This window comes from Carettochelys insculpta, chromosome 1, assembly GCF_033958435.1.
Source record: "Carettochelys insculpta isolate YL-2023 chromosome 1, ASM3395843v1, whole genome shotgun sequence".
NCBI classification, from domain to species: Eukaryota; Metazoa; Chordata; order Testudines; family Carettochelyidae; genus Carettochelys; species Carettochelys insculpta.
Genome location: NC_134137.1, coordinates 254,105,354 through 254,125,916, shown reverse-complemented (window position 1 = coordinate 254,125,916; position 20,563 = coordinate 254,105,354). Strand labels below are relative to the sequence as shown.

Below are 20,563 nucleotides of genomic sequence, written 5' to 3'. Positions count from 1 at the left end.
CATAACTAACATGGCTTCTGTAAGGCTAAGTGACCACGTGATTGGCTCCGCTTGCTGGCAGATAAGCTGACCGCTGTACGACCCCACACAGGAATGAACAGCAAGAACCACAAGGAATTGAAAAGAACTGGATCTAACTGAACTAGAAGTACCATGTTCTGTCAAGATAAGATGTTAAAGAATTACTGCTTGACAGTTGGGACATACCTGTTTGTTCATCCGTTACTGTAGCCTGTATCCAATCAAATGTACCCTAGTTACTGTGTTTGACGAATCAACTACGCGCAAATTAAGACTATAAATGATCCGTTACTTTGCTATATGGGGTCCCTCTCCCTGGAGAGGTACCTTATGTGCATAATAAACACCTTGTAATTCTATCCCAGAGAAGCGTCTGTGTCTCTCAGTTAGCCAGAACACTGGTGTTTTCTCTGACAGGATTACCATATCTGAGCCTTCAAAAAAGAGGACACCCCTGAGAGGGACTGTCTGTTTGGGTATCTACCCATGTATACTATAGAAGGTGACATGAAGAAGTGTGCCGAGAGAGAACACATTAATACCACATGAGCTGGTAGCTAATGACACAGATACACTCCTTCTCAGGGGTGTCCCCTTTTTATATGGTAGCCCTACCCACTGGTGCTATGGGGATGCTGCTTCTTTAGGACGGCAGAGTTGGGCTCTGGCCTGACAGCAGCAAGCAATGGCAGATGTCCCGCAATCTGACGGCAGCTCCCCCTAGAGACGACCAAGTGGTCTTGCTTGGCGCTGATGCAATCTGAGCTCTCAAGCAGCAGCTTGGGGGAAACGTAGTTCCTTCTCCGCTCGGCTGCAACGTCTCTAGCAGCGAGGCGCAGCGTTGTGGAGAGCTAGCCTGAGACGTAGCCGGGCCGCGCCTGGGGAAGGCTCTTCCCGCCTCCTTGCAAACCACGGATCTTGCACTAACAGCAGCAGCAGCAGCATGATGAAGGTACCCGGAGGCAGCGCGCGGTGTGCCCATGCATTGCGGGATGCAGCGGGGCAGGGCGGTGGTAGCATGTCCCTGCCGGAGGCTGATCACAGGCAGGCTGGGTCCCCGCGGGGGATTTGCCTCTGGTTCAGAGGCAGGGTGCGCGTGGCGCGCTCGGCTCCCGCGGCTGTATTGCAAAGCAATGTTTGAGAGAAAATCATACCGGGGCGAGGGGGAGGTAAAAGATCCTTCCCGTGTGATCCTGCGCCGCGCTGGGAGAACGGTGTGGGGCCGACGCGGCTCTATGGGGGCTCTTAAAGGGTCGCATACAGGAGAGAAGCAAATCCGCCAAGGGCGTAGAGGCTGCTGGCGGGCAACGTGCAATTGATCAGCGTTCTCCGCTCACGCAGGCTAGCCCTGCCTCTGGGCTACGGGCAAGCGTCCGGCGTGGCTGGGTGCAGTGTAGCCTGAGGGCAGGGAAACGGGTCACGTTGCTCTGGGGAAAAGCGGCTGGGCGAGGCTGTGCTTTTGGAAAGCAGCTCTTGCAAATCTCATAGAGCTGGAGGGGACCTTGAGAGGTCATCGAGTCCACTCCCCTGCCCTCTTGGCAGGACCAAGCACCACCCTCCCTTTTTTAAAATCTAATTGCCCCGGCTCCCTAAATGGCCTCCTGGAGGACTGAGCTCACAACCCTGGCGGCTGCTGCTGAGTTCTGCGGTTCTCCTGGGGATGGGGGAGATGCCTTGTTCCGCCAGGCAGGCTGCACCGAGGTACTGTGGCTGTCTTTTTTAGTTCCGCAGCTCAGTGGTGCACCACAGTAACTGTACACACTGCAGGGAACAGCTGCTCAGGGTGAAGGGTGTGTGTAAAAAGGGCAAGGTACAAAGTGGGTTTTGAAACGGCATGTGGCTTGGCTTGAATTTGCACCTGGGCTTGTGCAGAGCTGCTCCATTTCAATGACTGCTGGAGGAGAGACTAGGAGGAGCAGCATGCGCAGACTCCTCTCATGCTGGCCTCCCCTAGGATTGCTGAGTGGACCTTTCCTCACCCTTGGATCTTCTCTAAATTGAGCAGTTTCTGAAATTCCTTCACTGTTGCCCTGGCAATAGTGCAGCTGCCGAAATGCTGGCTGTAAGGGGAACACCAGTGTGTTATCACCACCTCACCTGGGTTCCATCTGCAGGAGCATTCCCACAAGGGTGTGGAGCTGAGAAGAGGCTAGAGAGGTGGTGGGAGAAGCTCTTAGAACCCCTCTAGTAGCCCATGTAGTGGCTTCTCCAGTTCAGCACCCTATGAGCCAGGGGAGGGGCACAAACTCACATTGCTGCTGTATCTGCTGAGGGACTGGTGCCAGCGGTGAACTTCAATCTCCTGGACTGTTATCCAGCACCTTACAGCAGTAGTAAACAGGTGTACTAAAAAGGAAGGAAGTGAAATATGATTCATGATGCTGTGACTGCTTATTGCAAGCACTGAGATTGAAAATGAAATTACACTGTATTTCTCAGCAACAGGATTGCTCTGCTGGACTGAACAAACATAATACCGGGAAGTGGTATAGTGGTCCTGGTCCAGGGGACAGGCGATCTGGGTGGAACACTCTGCCTCTAGCCTGCTGTGTAACTTTGCTTCACTTTTCTGTCTTCGTCTTGTCTGTACAGACTGTAAACTCTTGAGGACAGGGTCTGTCATTGTGTGTTTGGACAATCATAGCACCCATCACAATGGGGTCTCATCATAGTTGGGCTTGTGGACATCACTGCAGTACAAATAAAACTGTGAAGGCAAAGTAATGTTGTCATTACCCTTTCCTGTTCCTTGAGTTTCTTCTGTTCATTACTTTCTGTTTTAAATCCCTGCTACTTCAGTAGTGAGAAATTTTCCCTCAACCCTTTTCCAGTCCACTTCTTGTCCATGAGCCCTCTGTTAAAAAAAAAAGTGCAAACACTGATTTCACCTCTCATTTATCTAGTTCTTCCATCCCTCTGTGGCAGCTAATTTCAGCTGACAGGTCTAGTGCTCCCATCATCTTGTGAGGATGTGGGTGGCCTCATTTTGCTGGCACTGACACTGAGTACTGAAATCAGTGGTCTCAAGTCACAAGAGAGGCAGAAGGAGCCAAAAGCGAGGTTAGGTTTTGCACAGCTTTCATTTGCCTAAACCTGCAACCATAGGTGCTGGAGCTACGGGTGTGCAGCATCCGCTGGCTTGAACTGGTTTCCATCATATACAGTATTTACACTTTGGTTCAATGGTTCTCAGCATCACCGCTATAGCAGTTGTTCCAGTGCCCCTTCCCACAGTGGCCCTGTTTGTCCCTGGTATAACTGCGTAAAATTTTTCTCCTTGGAGTTGCACCAAGGATGAATTTATCCATAGGAGTACAGTGGTCAGTAGATACTCAGGGACTGTCAGAAGAAGAGAGAGATCACATTTTATTAATGACATGAGCACTCAGGCCAGATGTCTATTCAGGCCTTTTGAGCCAATGTATTTACAGTGGGCAGCTTAAAAAAGATTCCATATAGTGTTCCCATACAGATAAAATGACAGTATCTGTAAATAACTGTGGCCACATAAATATAAACACCGTGATCCTTAGTAAGAGCATCAAACCCAGGCTTTTTAGCCCCCAAAAATGTATTTACTGTGAGAAGATAGTGGGCTTTATTCTTGTTAGCCAGCCAGTAGCAGATGACGTGATTATAATTAATATGCCAAATTGAGTTATCTTCCACGTCGTTAGACAAGGTAGTAAGGGTTTGAAGGCCAGAGAAGTCCTATCAAGGATAGTGTGTGCAGCTACTGACTGAGCACCCACGTGTCTGTATGTGGAGTTTGAACTCATGACTTTGGTACTGAAACCATAAACTCTCATGACAGTTAAGGGAGTATACGTATATATGGCTAACACTTGTCCTATAGTCACCCATTCTGATACCTTGATAACCTTGACTTACAAGAGGAGTAGAGAGATGCGTGACCCCACTTTCCTTGGACATAGTTCTGTTGTCTCATAGCTTATCTGTTAAGGAACCAGATTATTGCCTCATAAAACAGAGCACCTGTTCTCTTAAACCTTTGTTATGTGAGAAGTGAGATTAACTCTGGTCCATTAGGAATCTAGCGAACAATATATGTTACAACAAAAATCTAGTTGTTTGCTTGTCTGAAGTCTAGTGATTCTTTCTTTTGTGCAAACAATAGAATTCAAATCAAATAACATGAAGTTCCAATTAAAACAGTTGTTAAAAGTAACCAAGTATTTAAACCATGTATCTCCCATGACACACCCATCTTGGCACATGATGGCTACGTCTACACGTGCACGCTACATCGAAATAGGCTATTTCGATGAATAATGTCTATACATCCTCCAGGGCTGGTGCCGTCAACGTTCAACATCGACGTTGGGCAGCACCACATCGAAATAGGCGCTGCGAGGGAACGTCTACACACCAAAGTAGCACACATCGAAATAAGGGTGCCAGGAACAGCTGCAGACAGGGTCACAGGGCGGACTAGCGCTTCCGGGGCAACAGCTAGCTGCTCCCTTAAAGGGCCCCTCCCAGACACACGCAGCCTGCACAGCATACGGTCTGCAGAGCCATAGGCACGCACACCTCGAGCGACGCAGTCATGGACCCCCAGCAGCAGCAGCAGCCAGAGGTCCACCCAGCTGCCCCTGTAGGAGCAGCGCTCACCCTGCTCCATGCCATGCAGGAGGCAGCTGAGCACATCCTTGCCACAGAGGAGGAGCTGCTCCCACCCCTGCAGCACCCCGCCTCATACGCCGCCGGCTGTGGAGCTACCCCACCAGCACCGACTGGTGGGAGCGGCTGGTGCTCGGAGAGTGGGACGACAACCGCTGGCTCCAGAACTTTCACATGAGCCGGCAGACATTTCTGGAGCTATGCCAGTGGCTCACCCCCGTACTGAGGCACCAGGACACCTTCATGCGGCGTGCCCTCACGGTGGAGCAATGGGTCGGCATCGCTGTCTGGAAGCTGGCAACTCCAGACAGCTACCGATCCGTGGCCCAGCAGTTTGGCGTCGGCAAGGCCACCGTTGGGGCTGTCCTCATGGAGGTAAGAGGACCCACGGGGGGAGGGGGCGGCAGCCCTGGCAGGGGAGGGGGGCCCTGGCAGGGGAGGGCCACACACACCCTGCACACCCCTCATTGGTGCTCTCCCATGTGCTTCCCCTGCAGGTCGTCCGCGCCATCAACACCCTGCTCCTCCACAGGCTCATGAGGCTTGGGCACCCGGATGCCGCCATTGCGGGCTTTGCCATCCTGGGCTTCCCCAATTGCTTCGGGGCTCTGGATGGGACCCACATCCCCATCTGTGCCCCAGAGCACAGTGGAGGGCGCTCCTTAAACAGGAAGGGCTACCACTCAGTGGTCCTCCAGGCCTTGGTGGACAGCCAGGGCCGCTTCCTGGACGTATATGTGGGCTGGCCTAGCAGCACCCACGACGCCCGGGTATTCCGGAACTCGAGCCTGTGCTGCCGGCTGGAGGCGGGGACCTACATCCCCCAGCGGGAGATCCCTGTGGGGGACACCCCCATGCCCCTCTGTGTCATCGCAGATGCGGCATACCCCCTCTGGCCCTGGCTCATGCACCCTTACACGGGCCACCTGTCAGCCAGCCAGGAGTGCTTCAACCTGCACCTGAACCACACGCGCCAGGTGGTGGAGCGCACATTTGGGCGCCTCAAAGGGTGCTGGAGGTGTCTCCTCACCCACCTGGATGCGGGCCTCACCAACATCCCCCAGGTTGTGGGCGCGTGCAGCGCCCTCCACAACCTCATCGAGAGCAAGGGGGAGGCCTTCTTTCAGGGCTGGGCTGTGGAGGCTGGCAGGGCCGATGAGCAGCCACCCGCCACCCCCAGTCGCCAGGTGGACCCCAAAGGGACCCGGGTCCGGGAGGCCCTGCAGGCCCATTCGATGAGGCCGCGGGGTGAACGCTGGCAGGCCCCCCACTGCACCCCCCCATCCTCCACAACACTCTCTGCCCCTACACCCACACCACAGAGCACCCAAGAGCACCCCCCCACACACCTTTCTTGAAAATAAATAAAAACAGACATTTGTTTGTAAAACCAGATCTCTGTTGAACTCTCCTTATTATTAATCTCTTAACAGGCCGAATAAATATTACATATATATAATAACTCCAATAAGATGAAAGAAAAAAAGGGGAAGACAAGGAAGGGGAGAACTATGTACTTGGGGGGGTAGGTATCAGCATCCATAACAACAACAATATAACAACAGGGGTCTAATAAAAACTATTTACAAACAAACATAAAACTGAGGGGAATATATACAAAGGGGGAGTGGGGGGGCCACGTCCTGGGCCCCACACCCCCTAATGTCCAGCGCTGGGGGTGGGCGGCCACGATCTGCGCCTCGGCCTCAGCCCTGGCCGGGGCTGGCTGGGGGCCGGGCAGACCGGGAGATAAGGCCGGCGGGTGTCAGCTGGCCTCAGGTCCCCCTCGGCGGAAGGGCCCTCGGTGGCGGGTGGCGGTGCGACGGCGGGTGGAGCAGCGGGTGGATCGGGCAGAGCGGCGGCTGGCGCGGCATGGGGGGCCAGGTAGTCCGCAATGCGCTCAAATGTCCGCATAAAGGCCCCCCATGCCTCCTGGCGCCAGGCCAGCGCCTGCTCCTGCAGCTGAAGGTGCTGCTCCTCCACCCGCAGACGCTGCTCGGAGACCTGCAGCTGCCGACGATGGATAGCCAGCAGCTGGGGGTCCGTCGCTGTCCGGTGGTGGTGCTGGGTCTGCTGTCATCCCCGCCCTGGGGCTGGTCAGCGCTCCGCCGAGGGGCTGGCCTGGAGTGATGGCCCCGGTGGGCTCTCCGGGACCACTGACACCTCGCCGGCGCTCTCTGGTCCTTCCGATGGTGCAGCTGTGGAACATGGGGGGGAAGAAGAGTGGAGACAGCCATTAGTGTGGGCCCCGAGCCGTGGCCCTTGTCCCCCCACCCCTCTGCTGCAGGTTCCCCATCCACATCCCCGGGAGATGCTGCTGCTGCTGCTGATGGGTGTCCCACCCCCTCCCCCAGGGGGATCCTAGAGGTTCCACTCCCCCCAGCCCCGGGGATGGGGCATGGCACTGTCGTGCTGGGGGGGCAGGGGCTGATGCACTCTTCTGAGGGACGTGCCACTGCTGTCCTTGGGGCCATGGTCATCTGGGCATGTGGAGGGCCCTGGTCATATCTGTTCCCCCCGCCCCTCAACCCCGGGGGTGCGCACCGGGGGGGTACATACCTGATGGTCCGCTCCCACGGTCGGGGGACACCCGGTGGGCGGACGCCCGGCTGGAGCTCCTCGACGGCACGATGATGTGCAGCCCCTCATCACTCGAGGAGGACTCCCCCTCCTCCTCTTCCGGTGCCCCGGGGGTGGGCTCCTGGGGGGGACCCCCAGGGTGCGGGGCTTACTTCCGGGGCGGACTCCACCTCCGGGGCCTGCTAGGGCTCCTCGGCCGAGGTATCAAGAGTGGCTGGAGGGGAGGAGGTGTGCCGGGGGCCCAGGATGTCCCTGAGCTCCCTGTAAAAGGGACAGCCCCAGATCGGCCGGTCGCATTCCGGGCCTGGGCGTAACGCTGCCGCAGCTCCTTCACTTTACTCCAGACATGGTCTGGAGTGCGGGCAGGGTGACCCCGGGTGGCCAGGCCCTCGGCCAGCCGAGCGAACGCATCTGCATTCTGCCTCTTGCTCCCCATTACCTGGAGCACCTCCTCCTCACTCCAGAGCCCCAGCAAGTCCTGAAGCTTGGCTTCCGTCCAGGAGGGGCCCCGCTGCTGCTTCCCCACCTGCCTGCCAGCCTGGGAGCCCTGGCTCCCCTTGGGTGGGTGCCCTGGGTGCGCTTTGGGGGCTGGGGGGCGGCCATCACAGCACTGGGGGGTTGTTGTGGCTGCAGAGGGGCATGCAGGCTGGCCACGTGGCTGGGCTGCCGCCTGCACGCTCTCTCAGCTTCCTGCACAGGAAGGCAGGGGGCAGGGAGCTCTAAGGGGCCGCTGCACGCGGCGACCATTGAGCTCAGGGGCTGGGCAGAGCATCTCTCAACCCCTCAGCTGATGGCCTCCATGGCGGACCCAGCTATTTCGATGTTGCGGGATGCGCAACGACTACATGTTCCCTACTTCGACGTTGAACGTCGAAGTAGGGCGCTATTCCCATCTCCTGATGGGGGTAGCAACTTCGACGTCTCGCTGCCTTACGTTGATGTCAACTTCAAAATAGCGCCCAACATGTGTAGCCGTGACGGGCGCTATTTCGAAGTTGGCGCCGCTACTTCGAAGTAGCCGGCATGTGTAGACGCAGCCGATGTGTTATAGTTCTGCAGAGCAATGTCTCTGCACCCTGCAATAGTTATTCATTTACTTACCTTTAATTCTGAAGTTCAGCCTTCCTGTAATGTTACATTTTTAGACACATATAACATAGATGTAAAGAACTTTATTGTATAATTACTGTACTTAACCATGTGCATTGGTAATACTGGTGCAATTTACCTACCTGAATGTTTAATGAATTTAACAAAAATGCTCAGGCTGATTGCAAAGACTAGAATATTGAATTGTTTGATGCTTCTTGGTGCCAAAAGTAGTCAGAACAGGATGAGGAGGAGGTAACCAACCAGGACAGACACTGTAGACTCTGCAACACACACTCAAACCCAAAAGAATTTTAAACAGTCTGTTAAAGATTCCGTCCCTTGTCATATGAAGGCTGAAAGTGCTGCAGCCTGGATTTCAGTCTCTTGCATTCTCAATAGCTCTACTTTTCTCCAGTCCTACAGCAGGTCTTCCAGCAAAAATCAGAGAAGCCAAGATTAGAACAGGAGACATTCTTGGATACAAATATTTTGGAAATATAAATGTCATTTTTCTAAGCAGTTAACCTTTTAAATAAAGTTTTAGTTTTTCTATTATAAAATCAACTTTCAACTCAGCAGAATGTGTACATGGTCCTTCCAGTACTTGGGGTTATTAGTTTTCAGCTACAGACCCTCATGCTCATCTTCAGTATTATCTACTGAAATTTTTTTTGTTGGCTGCTATGCACAGCCCGGTGGTCCCAACTCTTGTGACTATGCCTCAAGGTCATTAAGTCTGTGAGAGTTTAGCAGTGCAGAACCAGTCCCTTTCTTCCTCTTGTTCAGACCCAAAAAGCCCCTTTTCTCAGGACATCTCTCACCTTCCCACTGCTGGCTTCTCTCTTTGAGAGCCAGAATATTCGTGCTTTCAGATTATCTGAAGTCTGGGGAATTGTTCTTTCAGTTCTATCACTCTGTGGTTCTGTTTCCTTTCAGTTCTCTGTAGTAGCTGTGATTACTACACTCATTCTGTAGGTTGGAAGATGGGAAGTTTTCCAGAGTGCAGCCCTGCTCCACAATCACCTAGCAGAATCAGCAGTGTACACTGTGTGCTAACAGCCCCAGAAGAGGAGCTATGAGTCCAAGGTTTCTTTCTCTGAGCCCTCATCTTGTACACAATAGTACAGATTGGTGTGCTAGTGGGCAGAGGTTCTTTTGTGTTCAAACTGCTGATGATCTGCAAAGAATTCTTGCTCATAATGGCCCTTAGGGTGAGGCCAAAAGATCGAGACTTCTGTGTGGAATGTACTGATGGATGGCACACATTGGAGAGCTGCTGTACAAAGCCATAAAACACACTTCCATCCCAAGGAATCAGAAGGGCTTTAGAAACATTAGTTGTTCAATCAGCCCTGTAGTGAGAGAGAGGTGGTTTCTTGAGAATGCTGCCTAAAGATACCTAATAGATGTGCTGTCTTCTGCAGTGTCAAGTCTCTGTGAGAATTCTACAGCCCCTTAGCCATTATGTTGAGACAAAATTGCTTTTTATGAGCCTAATGATTTAATTAACTCATTTAAAGCCCATAGCAGGACCCAGTATTCTGTGGCTATGACAGGAACAGTGTCTCTCCCAATCATTTCCAGAGCCTGCCATTTCCTGCCGCCCCCTAGCAAATGGCAGCCAACCTACTGTCTCCTTCTCTGATCTGATAATAGCAGACTCTCTTTCCCAGTTGGCTTTCTTCTCAACCCAGCCTGACCACTGCTGGCACCAAAGAACATTACTCACCCGCTCACCCCATTGGAGAGTTCTCCAGGGTATGTGGAAAAGGAGGAGGGAGACAAAAAAGTCACAGAGAATGAGAGTGTCAGAACGTCATGGGGAAATAAAGCACTATGGGATCAAAAAAGCAAACAACTTAAACAATGGGCTTGAGAATAATACTGAAAATGCAATAATGTCATTATATTAATCTGTGGTTCAGCTTCTCCAGGGATACTGTGTGTTCTGTGATGGCCACCCTATTTGAAAAAGGATGTAATAAAAATAGAAATTAAGGGGATGCAGACATTGGCAGTGAGAGTGAAGAGAGGCATGCAAATACTTACACAGGAGAAGACGTTGAAAGGATGGCGACTGCCCACAGAGGAAGGGAAACAAGAGGGATGTGACCAAGGTGTACAGACAAATTTAGCAAAAGTGGGATGTGGATAACAAGAATGCCCAGAGTTGCTATTGTAAATTCTAAATAATAATAATTCAGAAGACTCCAAGCCCTTCATCTTCAGCATTCAAGCCTATGCTGTAAGCAGTGTTAAGAGTCTGCGCTAGGAAACCCTTGTTCGTGGACATGTTGCTTATTTCTAGGGATTAATCCCATTGAGTTTCCAGAGGCACAAAAGATGGTTGGTGTTCAAGGGCTACATAAGCTGGGGACCTTTGTGTCTTTTGAAACCTCCTTCCTCTGATAGCAGCTTCTGCAGGATCAGGGCTTTAGTGCACACATGCTTATGCTCAGAAATAGTATGGGTTGCCAAGATGTGATCCTGGGTAAGTCTGGTTCTGTTTCATTCTACATGTGTGAAGGATAGGAAATCAAGTTGAATTGAAGCTTTCAAAGTGTTTTACCAATTAGTCAGTCTTTAAGGTGCTACAGGACTGCTTGTTATTTGTGAAACTACAGACTGCACAGCTACCCCTCTGAGTCTATTGCTATGTGAGTTAATTTCTCTCCTCTATACCTTTTGAGGGCTCATATATTATTGTGGCTCTTCAAAAGATAGGGATTTGCTGTGCCATAGCACTGCTAGAACAACAGAACACCACTGGTCATCACCTACAGACCCCAACTCAAACCACTCCAATGAATTACTAAAGACCTACAACCCATCCTCAATCAGGATGCCACACTCCAGAAGGCCCTAGGTGACAGGCCTGTTCTCCCCTATAGACAACCTCTCAACCTTATGAGGATTCTCACCAACAGCCACAGTCCATACCGCAGGAATACCAGTCCTGGGACTTTTCCTTGCAACAAAGCCCACTGCCAGCTTTGTCCACATATCTTTTCTGGAGGTACCATCACTGGACCTAACCAGGTTATTCACAGAATCACGGGCACATTCTCATGTTCCTCAGCTAACATCATATATGCTATCATGTGCCAACAATACCCAGATGCTTTGTATATTGGACAGACTTCAAACTCTCTTAGACAAAGAGTTAATGGGCACAAACAGACACAATAACACTCCTGATCCACAAACCTGTTAGCCAGCATTTTAATGGAGTGGGCCATTCTGTTAACGACTTAAGAGTTTGCGTGTTACTAAAGAGGAATTTTCACAACACTCTTCAAAGAGAGGCTGCTGAACTTTTTTATATTCAAATTTGACACATTAACCCATGGTTTGAACCAAGATTGGAATTTTCTGGGTCACTATAGGCGCTCGTTTGCATACTTGGCTTAATCTAATTATTGACTCTCCCCTCCGCCACCACCCCTCTACTCTCTGATTTGCTCACCTTGATCATTTTTTTTCTGATTTGTCCACCTTGATTACTGTTTTTGGTACTCTGTGCCTTAAATATTGAGTCTGTTCTGCTCTGGCTATGGTCTGAAGAAGTGGGTCTGTCCCATGAAAGCTCACCTAATAAATTATTTTGTTAGTCTTTAAAGTGCTACTTGACTGCTTTTTTGTTTTGATAGTATATAGACTAGCATGGCTTTCTCTCTGTTACTACTAGAAGCTTATTTTTATGAAATAGTAATTAGAAACATCAATGTCTCATTAAGTTTGAAATTGAGCCACATGATATAATTACATAAGAATGTTCATCAGCTCAAAATTCCATCTAGTCCACTATTGTGTCTTCCAGTAATGACCAATGCCAGATTCCCAGAGGGCATGAAAAGAACAGGTAATCATCAAGTGGCCCTGTAGCCTGTTCCCAGCTTCTGGCTAGCAGAGGCTAGGGCTCCATCCCTTCCCATCCTCCATGGATTTATCTAGTTCTTTTCTGAACCCTGTTCTAATCATGGCCTTCATAACAACCAACAATCAAAAAGTTCTGCAGACATTTTGTGTGTTGTGTGAAAAAATATTTGCTGTTCTTTATTTTAAACCTGCTGCCTGTTAATTTTATTTGATGATGTCTAGTTCTTTTGTTATAAGGAGTAAATAATACTTCCTTATTTTCTCCAAAACTGTTTTATAGACAGATCTAATTTTCATCTCTCTTTCAAGCTGAAAAGTCCCTGTCGTAGTAATTGATCTTCATATGGATGGTGTTCCATATGCTTAGGCTATGTCTACAGAAGACAGTTTTGTTGACAAAACCAGTGTTTTGTCGACAAAACTCACAGAGCATTTACACACTAAATATGTTTTGTCAACAATTTGTCAACAAAACTCAGCACCTCAGCCAACAGCCTTCTGCCTCTCCATGATGAGGAATAATGGCATTGTTAACAGTTTCTGTAAACAAAAAAGCCCTGTAGATGTGCCAAGTGGGGGTTCTCTATAGACAGACAGGGCTTCCGATTCACTGGGCAGTCCTACTTGCTGAGCTTCTGGTTGGCCATTCTGTCGAGAGCAGCTGGGCAGTCTGGTTGCTCTCTGTCTACAGAATCATAGAATACTAGGACTGGAAGGGACCTTAAGAGGTCATCAAGTCCAGCCCTCTGCCCTCTTGTCAGGACCAAGTACTGACTAGATCATCCCTGATAGACATTTATCTAACCTGTTCTTAAATGTGTCCAGAGATGGAGATTCCACAACCTGCCTAAGCAATTTATTCCAGTGTTTTACCACCCTGACAGTTAGGAGCTTTCTGCTAATGTCCAACCTAAACCTCCCTTGCTGCAGTTTAAGCCCATTGCTTCTTGTCCTATCCTCAGAGGCCAAGAAAAACAAGTTTTCTCCATCCTCCTTATGACACCCTTTTAGATAGCTGTTTTCAGGTATCATGTCCCCCGTCAGTTTTCTCTTTTCCAAACTAAACAAGTCCAGTCCTTTCAGTCTTCCTTCATAGGTCATGTTCTCCAGACCTTTGATCATTCTTGTTGCCCGTTTTTGGACCATGTCCAATTTCTCTACATCTGTTTTGAAATGCGGTGCTCAGAACTTCACACTATACTCCAACTGAGGCCTAACCAGAGCAGAGCAGAGTGGAAGAATGACTTCTTGTGTCTTGCTCACAACACACCTGTTAATGCATCCCAGAATCATGTTTGCTTTTTTTGCAACAGCCTCACACTGTTGACTCATATTTAACTTATGGTCCACTATAACCCATAGATCTCTTTCTGCCATACTCCTTCCTAGACAGTCGCTTCCCATTCTGTATGTGTGAAACTGATTGTTGCTTCCTAAGTGGAGAACTTTGCATTTGTCTTCATTAAACTTCATCCTGTTTACCTCAGACTGTTTCTCCAATTTGTCAATATCATTTTGAATTATGATCCTATCTTCCAAAGCAGTTGCAACCCCTCCCAGCTTGGTGTCATCTGCAAACTTAATAAGGGTACTTTCTATGCCAGTATCTAAATCGTTGATGAAGATATTGAACAGAACCAGTCCCAAAACAGAACCCTGTGGAACCTCACTTGTTATACCTTTCCAGCAAGATTGAGAATCATTAATAACTACTCTGTGAGTATGGTTATCCAGCCAGTTTTGCACCCACCTTATAGTAGCCCCATCTAAGTTGTATCTGCCTAGTTTATTGATAAGAATATCAGAATTGCTCTTTCAATCCACTTTTGTGTGTGGACATAATCTGTCAATGGAACTTTTGCCAGCAGAGCTCCTCCAGCAGTAACTTGTGTCAACAGAGCACTGCAGTGTAGACCTAGCCTGAGTGACTTTTATTGTCCTTTTCTGAACCTTTTCCATGTCCAATATGTGTTTTTGAGATGAGGCAACTATATCTGTACACAGTATTTAAGTACTTATATAGATATTTTCAGTCATCATATTTTTCCCTTTCTTAATGATTTCTAGCATTCTGTGCACTTTTGGACTGCTGCTACACATTGTGTGAATGTTTTTAGAGCTATTCACAATGATTCCAAGACCTCTTTCGTGTTTGGTAACAGCTAATTTAGACCCCATCATTTTATTTGTGTTGTTGGGATTATGTTTTCCAATGTTCATTACTTTTTGTTTTTTTGTTTTCGGTGTCTTTTAATGGGACTTCGCCAGGAAGACACGCCATGCTTTTAATTTGCATGTGCTGGAAGAACTTTTGCAACTGTTTTTCCAAGGACAGTAACTGATACAATTTTCACTTCTGCAATTCTTAATGGTTGGTTATTAAATGTATTAAGCTCTGTAAGACTTCTGTCTTTTTCTGATATGTGGGAAGTAAAATGTTGGGGCTATGCTACACTCAGCATTTAAACAACTGTAGGCACTTATTTGCTTTTGGACTTTAATTGCAGTTACGGGCTAGTGCTGTAGTTTAGACACTTCCTACAGTGACAGAAGTATTTTTTTTCATGTCTGTCTCTATAGTACGGTAAACTCTTTCCTATCTGGCACTCTATCATCCAGAACTCTCAAATACTAGGCACGTCACCCAAAAGTAAATTTTAGTTATGTTTTCCATAAGTACAGTGTAGTGAAAGTAAGCACAAATAAATTCAGTAAAAGTTTACAGTGTTCAGTTGGTAAATAAAGTACTCTGAATCCATTTTTGTTTGTTTCTTAATATCTACTCTTGCGTTTCTTTAGTGTTATGCATTTTTAGATATATCTCTCTCTATTATACAGAATATTTGAATGTCCAGCAACTTCCCAGTCGTGGGGCTGCCGGATATTAAGGAGTTTGCTGTAAAACCAGTCCCTCCACAAGTAGTAGCAATGTCAACAAAAGAATTCTTCCATTGACCTAGCACTGTCAGCTTATCTACATCTCTCAGAAGCATGATTTTTTTAAACACCAAATCAACATAGCTATGTTGACCTAAGTTTTAAGGATGGATCAGGCCTAAATGACTTATGATCCCACATCCCATTTGCAACAATGATAAAGTTCCTAAGTCTCTCAGACAGTCAGTGAGATACTGCTAAAATTCTTCCATTGCTGCAGCAAGCATCTAGATATAGTGTATATGTCTATATAGTACATGTGTAGTGTAGATGTAGCCTTAATACTGCCTTTTAATAGCCCAATTTATGAATGTCTTTAGGTGCCTAAAGATGCAGGCATTTTTATAAATTCCACTGGAAATCTTTTTGTATCTTTAGGTACCTAAATGCCTTTGTTTACTTTAGGTGAGAGAGGGAGTCAGTCTTAGAGCCCGGACTCAAAGTCATTAGCTATTGGCTTCCAGTTTTGTCCCTTTGTTCTCCTACAAATGTGTATACTGGAAAAGGAATTTATCCTTCCTGTACTATTTGTTGTATGCCTTGCGCTTAGAATGGGAAGTCCCACTTGTCCCGTGATGAATATGATTGCTGCAGGTAGATGTGCCAGTTGTTTCTCTGCACATGGGATCTGAGTTACAATTGTGGGGAGAATCTTTACTTTGACACTGGCTTAGATCTGCCTGCCTGTGGCTGATAAGTGGAGTGGGCATTCAGCAGGAAGAGAAAAACAGGTTTCTGATGCTGGGTGGGTGTTTTTTTTGGTAAGTATGAAGAGAGGCAGGTGCGATGTTTGTTTCTTTTGGATGCAGTGGGAAGGCATAAGCAAGTGAATATCCTATTCTGCACTAACTAACATGCCTGTGTGCACCCACACAGTATATAGTCCAAACTTACCTGTTTCCTGGTGTTTGCCTTTTACCATTAACTTAAACAAGAAAACAAACGATACAAGCACTGTCCTTAAGCATGGCTGAAGTCACTTTGAGTTTTCCCTGTAGTATATTGCTGTCCCCAGTACCCTTTGCCTCAGAAAAGGAGCTTCAACTCCTGTTACCCTTCAAGACTGACGCTATCTGGGCACAATTTCAAGCTGCCCTTCTAGCTACCATGGGATGCACCAAGAGGATGTAACTCAGGCTTCATCAGAAGTGATTCAATACCCCCTCCAAATTCAAATTAACTACACCAGTTTTATAGCATGTTGGGGTAGCAGAGTAAACATGATTCTAACAGCCAGCACCTGTGCACTGGTGTGCAAGGAAGGAATATACTTAGACCGGGGTCCCAACCCATGGCACACTGAGCAACTAAGTGTGGCTCCTGCCTGGGGCTGCCTGCCAGGAGTACTGTCTGCCGCTCTGCGCATGTGCCCCAGTGCTTGGTGGGAGAAGCACACTGTGGCGGCAGTGGCTCTGGTGCGTTGCCAACATCGAGTTTGAGTGAGGCACTGGGGGCTGCATGGCTCTGGGGGCCATTGAGCCATGTGTTACATATTTATTTTTATTATCTACCTATCTATCTAGATAGATATGCAAAACTAAATATGTACGACATGGCTTTTTGAACTCTGTCCATGGCTCTTAGTCCCTAACTGGTTGGCCACCCCTAGCTTATACCATGACTTTGTACAAGTGAGCTGCTGCACAGCCCTCAACTTCTGCACGTGTAGTGAAACCACATTAGTTCTTCTACCTGGGGAGCCTCCACAGCCTCGGAGCAGAAGGCTAGATGTACGCTAGTGTGAGGGAAGTTGATCTTTGCTGGACTTGCAGTGTGAAGACTCTTAGGCAACCTCCCTTCCTCCAACTACCCTGGGCTTCAGCTCTCCATCTGTGAATGGGCCTGATAATACTTCTCACCTCACAGGCATTGGGAAGGTAAACCTGTAATGGTTTTGGATAGGTTTAGGTACTATAGTGATAAGTGCCATTGTAAAACCTGTAAAAATAGGAACACAGTTCTTTTTCCTCTTGAACAAAGGTGGCAAAATAACTGCAAGCATCACAGAGACTATTCTGTCCTTCAAGATGGAGCACACAGTGCTAACCACCACTTAGCCAGAAGCTGCTGTCTGCCTTTGTCCTGCTTTGTAACCACCCTTTCCTAGCTCAGGTAAACCTCTGGGTCTCTTGATCCATCTTTTGCTTTAGCGGTGCTGTTTACACTCACTCGTAACATAGGTGGGCCAGATGTCTATCCAAAAGCTCCATATAGCAGTCAAGGATTCTGCATCCAGATAAAGAAAGTATCCATGCTCAGCCACTCCCTTTGAAAATAACCTGTCTTAACCACCAGTGCTCTTTGTGCTAGTACTTGCTGGTACTGAATGCCAGCACCTTGGCAGTCCCAGCCATGGGACTGGCTTGGGGTGAAGAGGGGAGCCGCCTGAGTACCAGCTCCTCTGTTTTTTTTTTTTTTAAACAAAAATAGGCACCGTTTAACACGCACAAAAATGCAATAGACCAGCGCAGTATATGTCTTTCTAATGGTTGGACTGGGTTCAGCTGTAGTAACTACTCCATTCAGAAACAGATTATTGCTAATACAATTTATCAGCTCATTTTATGGCTGTCTTTTCCTAGCAGTATAATAAACTTATTGCAATTAGTAGCAACTGTACTGGCAGCTCTACTCAGTCCAGAAAGTCAGGCTTGTTTTGTCTCCATGCTTCAGTGATAGCTCAACAATCAATTAAGTTGTCTGTACAGGTTTCTAAGGCTGAATCCAGCTTCTGACCAATGCCTGTTTGCCTCTTGCCAGCTGACAGGCACATGCACCATCTCAGAATATTTTGATTCTCTTAAAGTTGTTGGTGTCTGGTAGAGCCAGTGAGCTATTGCTTACCTAGTTATGATAGGAGTAGAAGTATGGCTTGTGGAACAAAAAGGAGCCTTTCTTGTCCTCCCGAAAAATACCAGAGCCTTTGTTTTTAGAGCATGTGCAGAGTCTGATTCAATACAGTAAGACTGCAACATTCACGAGTTTGACATTCACAGATTCAATTATTCACGAATGCAGCTTCCCCGGGGCTTGAGGGGAGCACCAGTAGCCTCTGCTGGCTCTGGGGCTCCTGCATTCATGAAAATAACACTTGTGAGGGTGCTGAACATGGAACCCTTGCAAATGTTGTGATCCTACTGTATTGCCCTGTGCCACTGAGCTTTTGAAGTTACCATTCTGATTTGGAAGTATTTTGCATTCATTTTGCATCATTAAAACTGGCAGCACAACACGGGGCAGGGGGGACACCAGTAAATCAGGTCATTAGGGTTCAATTATATGTTCCTTTTATGGCCAACACTCCCACTGAAATTCGCAGGAGCTGGATGCTCAAGAAATCAGCGTGGATCATTTTAAAATCAAAAAAATTTATATTGCTGGTATTTAATTCTGATTTAAATCAGCAAGCAGGACATCTTGCTTTAAATAATTTTAATTGTTTAGCATATGTAAAATTTAGTTGTTTTCCCAAAGGAACATTGATGCTCATTGGTAACTATTAAAACATGTTGATTGGCAACTAATTATAGCCTTTTTGCTAAATTTGATGGAGGATACACTAGAGCTAGATGTATTTATGCAATTACATAGCTTTATTTACATTTGTTCCTATTCTGAATATTTATTTGTTCCTATTGCTAAATCTTTCTTATGTTATAAGAAATATGTTGTTCATTAATATTTAATTTTTTTACTCATTTGCGTCACACCATATTTCAATGGAAATAGGAATTCAATTAAAAAAGCACAGACAGCATATTCAGTTCTTTATTAGTTAAATAAAATTTTGCATATGTTCTGGATACAAAAGGAAAATATGTCAGTTTACGAACACACGTTTTGCATTGAAAACTAATGGCTTTGATAAAGAAAGTATTGTTTGCAGTTAGTGAACTTAAGTGATTGTTTTCTGTTCACCATGTCCTTCCAGACTTTAGACATAGTGGATCTCATTCTTTCACAGCTAACTTTTATTTCATGTGCTAGAAGAGGGAAACAAGCTTTCCTGTTTTTCTAACTTCCAGTTGATTTCTAAACTTTGAATTAACTGATCATTGAACTGAACTAGTTGAATAAACTACAATGAAGAAAATATTTTCTCAGCACTTACAGAAGAAGCTGCTGCATTCAAAGGCTGGCTCCATACTTCAGCGCAAACTGGTTCAGGTGCCTAGTCAGAGACTTCCACTTTTGTTCAGTAATTTTTGACTTTTGTTAAAACCTGACACCAAGTATTAATATTATTTTCTGTATTTCAATCAGTTTAGGCCTTAAAATAAGTTTGTTACCAGTTTAATTTTAAATAGGGTTATTTTAAAAACTTGTATTTAATTTAAATTTAAACCTCTATTTTTATTGAAAATAATTGAATTTTATCCACTCTGCAATAAATACGAGATCAGGTGCTTACATGTATTTTTTTCCTCATATTTGCTCTCTTCTTTAAGCAGTTTTCATTTTGAAATGTGTTTTTAATTAAATTACTGCTGTGAATTATGTGCTTACTGGAGGTTTTCATTTCTCAGATATAGTTTGGAGGACAAATGCTACTAATAATAGTAGGACCCTGATTTTCCTGGATGTGATAGCTGACAGATTTCTTCACCAAATAGTTGCTGAACTATTTTAGATTGCCATTTGGCATTGGTGAAACACAAGAACCTCATAGAGGACAAAGTAGAGGATAACTTGGGTTTGAGAAACCTGGAGCTAATTCAGATTACAATAAATGTAAGAGTAAATGAAAAATAGGTCTGCAAGTAGGTTCCTCAATTTCAAAAAAACAAGCCTTAAACTTTAAAGGAATTAGGGGACTGGACTGGACTGAAGAAGTTACAAATGTGAATGTGGGGGAGGCTTGGAATTACTTTGAGTTAAAATTTCAGAAAATACTTGAAGCCTCTACCTCTAGCAAGGGGGAAAATAATCAGAGCGGGTTGCTGATAAGGTGACCAGAGATCCCAGTCGTATAGAGTCAGTCCTGAAATCTGTGGATTTTTCTTTTTTAGGCTCCTATTACCTTCCACACCCTTCTCAACTTTTCATATTTTCTATGTGGTCACCCTCATCAGAGACCAAGCTGGATAAGCATGCATCTCAACGGATGATTTAGAGAAAGCCTACAAGGAATGGAAGATGGGTGAGGTCAGCAAGGAAACCTACTTCATGGAGGTCAAAAAGTGTAGGGATAAAGTGTGAACTGCCAAAAGCCAAGAGGAGTTTAACTCTTTGAAGGATATTAAAACCAAGAGTAAAAAGGTTCTGCAGCCAGGTGAATAAAAAGAAAACAAGGAAAGAAGCACTAAGGATGGGGTGGAGATTAAAGATAATATTGACATGGCCCAACGCCTAAACAAATACTTTGTCTTAGTTTTTAATGAAGCTAATGAAGAGCTGAGGGAACCGTGGA

At 46.7% G+C, this 20,563-nt stretch overlaps 1 protein-coding gene across 2 annotated transcripts in view; it reads left to right on the top strand.

Annotated features, from left to right (window-relative positions):
• The first annotated feature begins 382 nt into the window (after positions 1–382).
• Positions 383–20,563, top strand: part of BCAT1 (branched chain amino acid transaminase 1) — a 113,239-nt gene continuing 93,058 nt past the window's right edge. Inside the window, exon 1 of one of the 2 annotated variants that reach the window (XM_075004852.1) lies at positions 383–973. In XM_075004852.1, coding sequence (XP_074860953.1) covers positions 965–973 — 9 coding nt within the window. In that variant the 5' untranslated portion in view covers positions 383–964. The remainder of the gene's footprint in view (positions 974–20,563) is intronic. The other variant, XM_075004861.1, reaches the window with a different exon arrangement.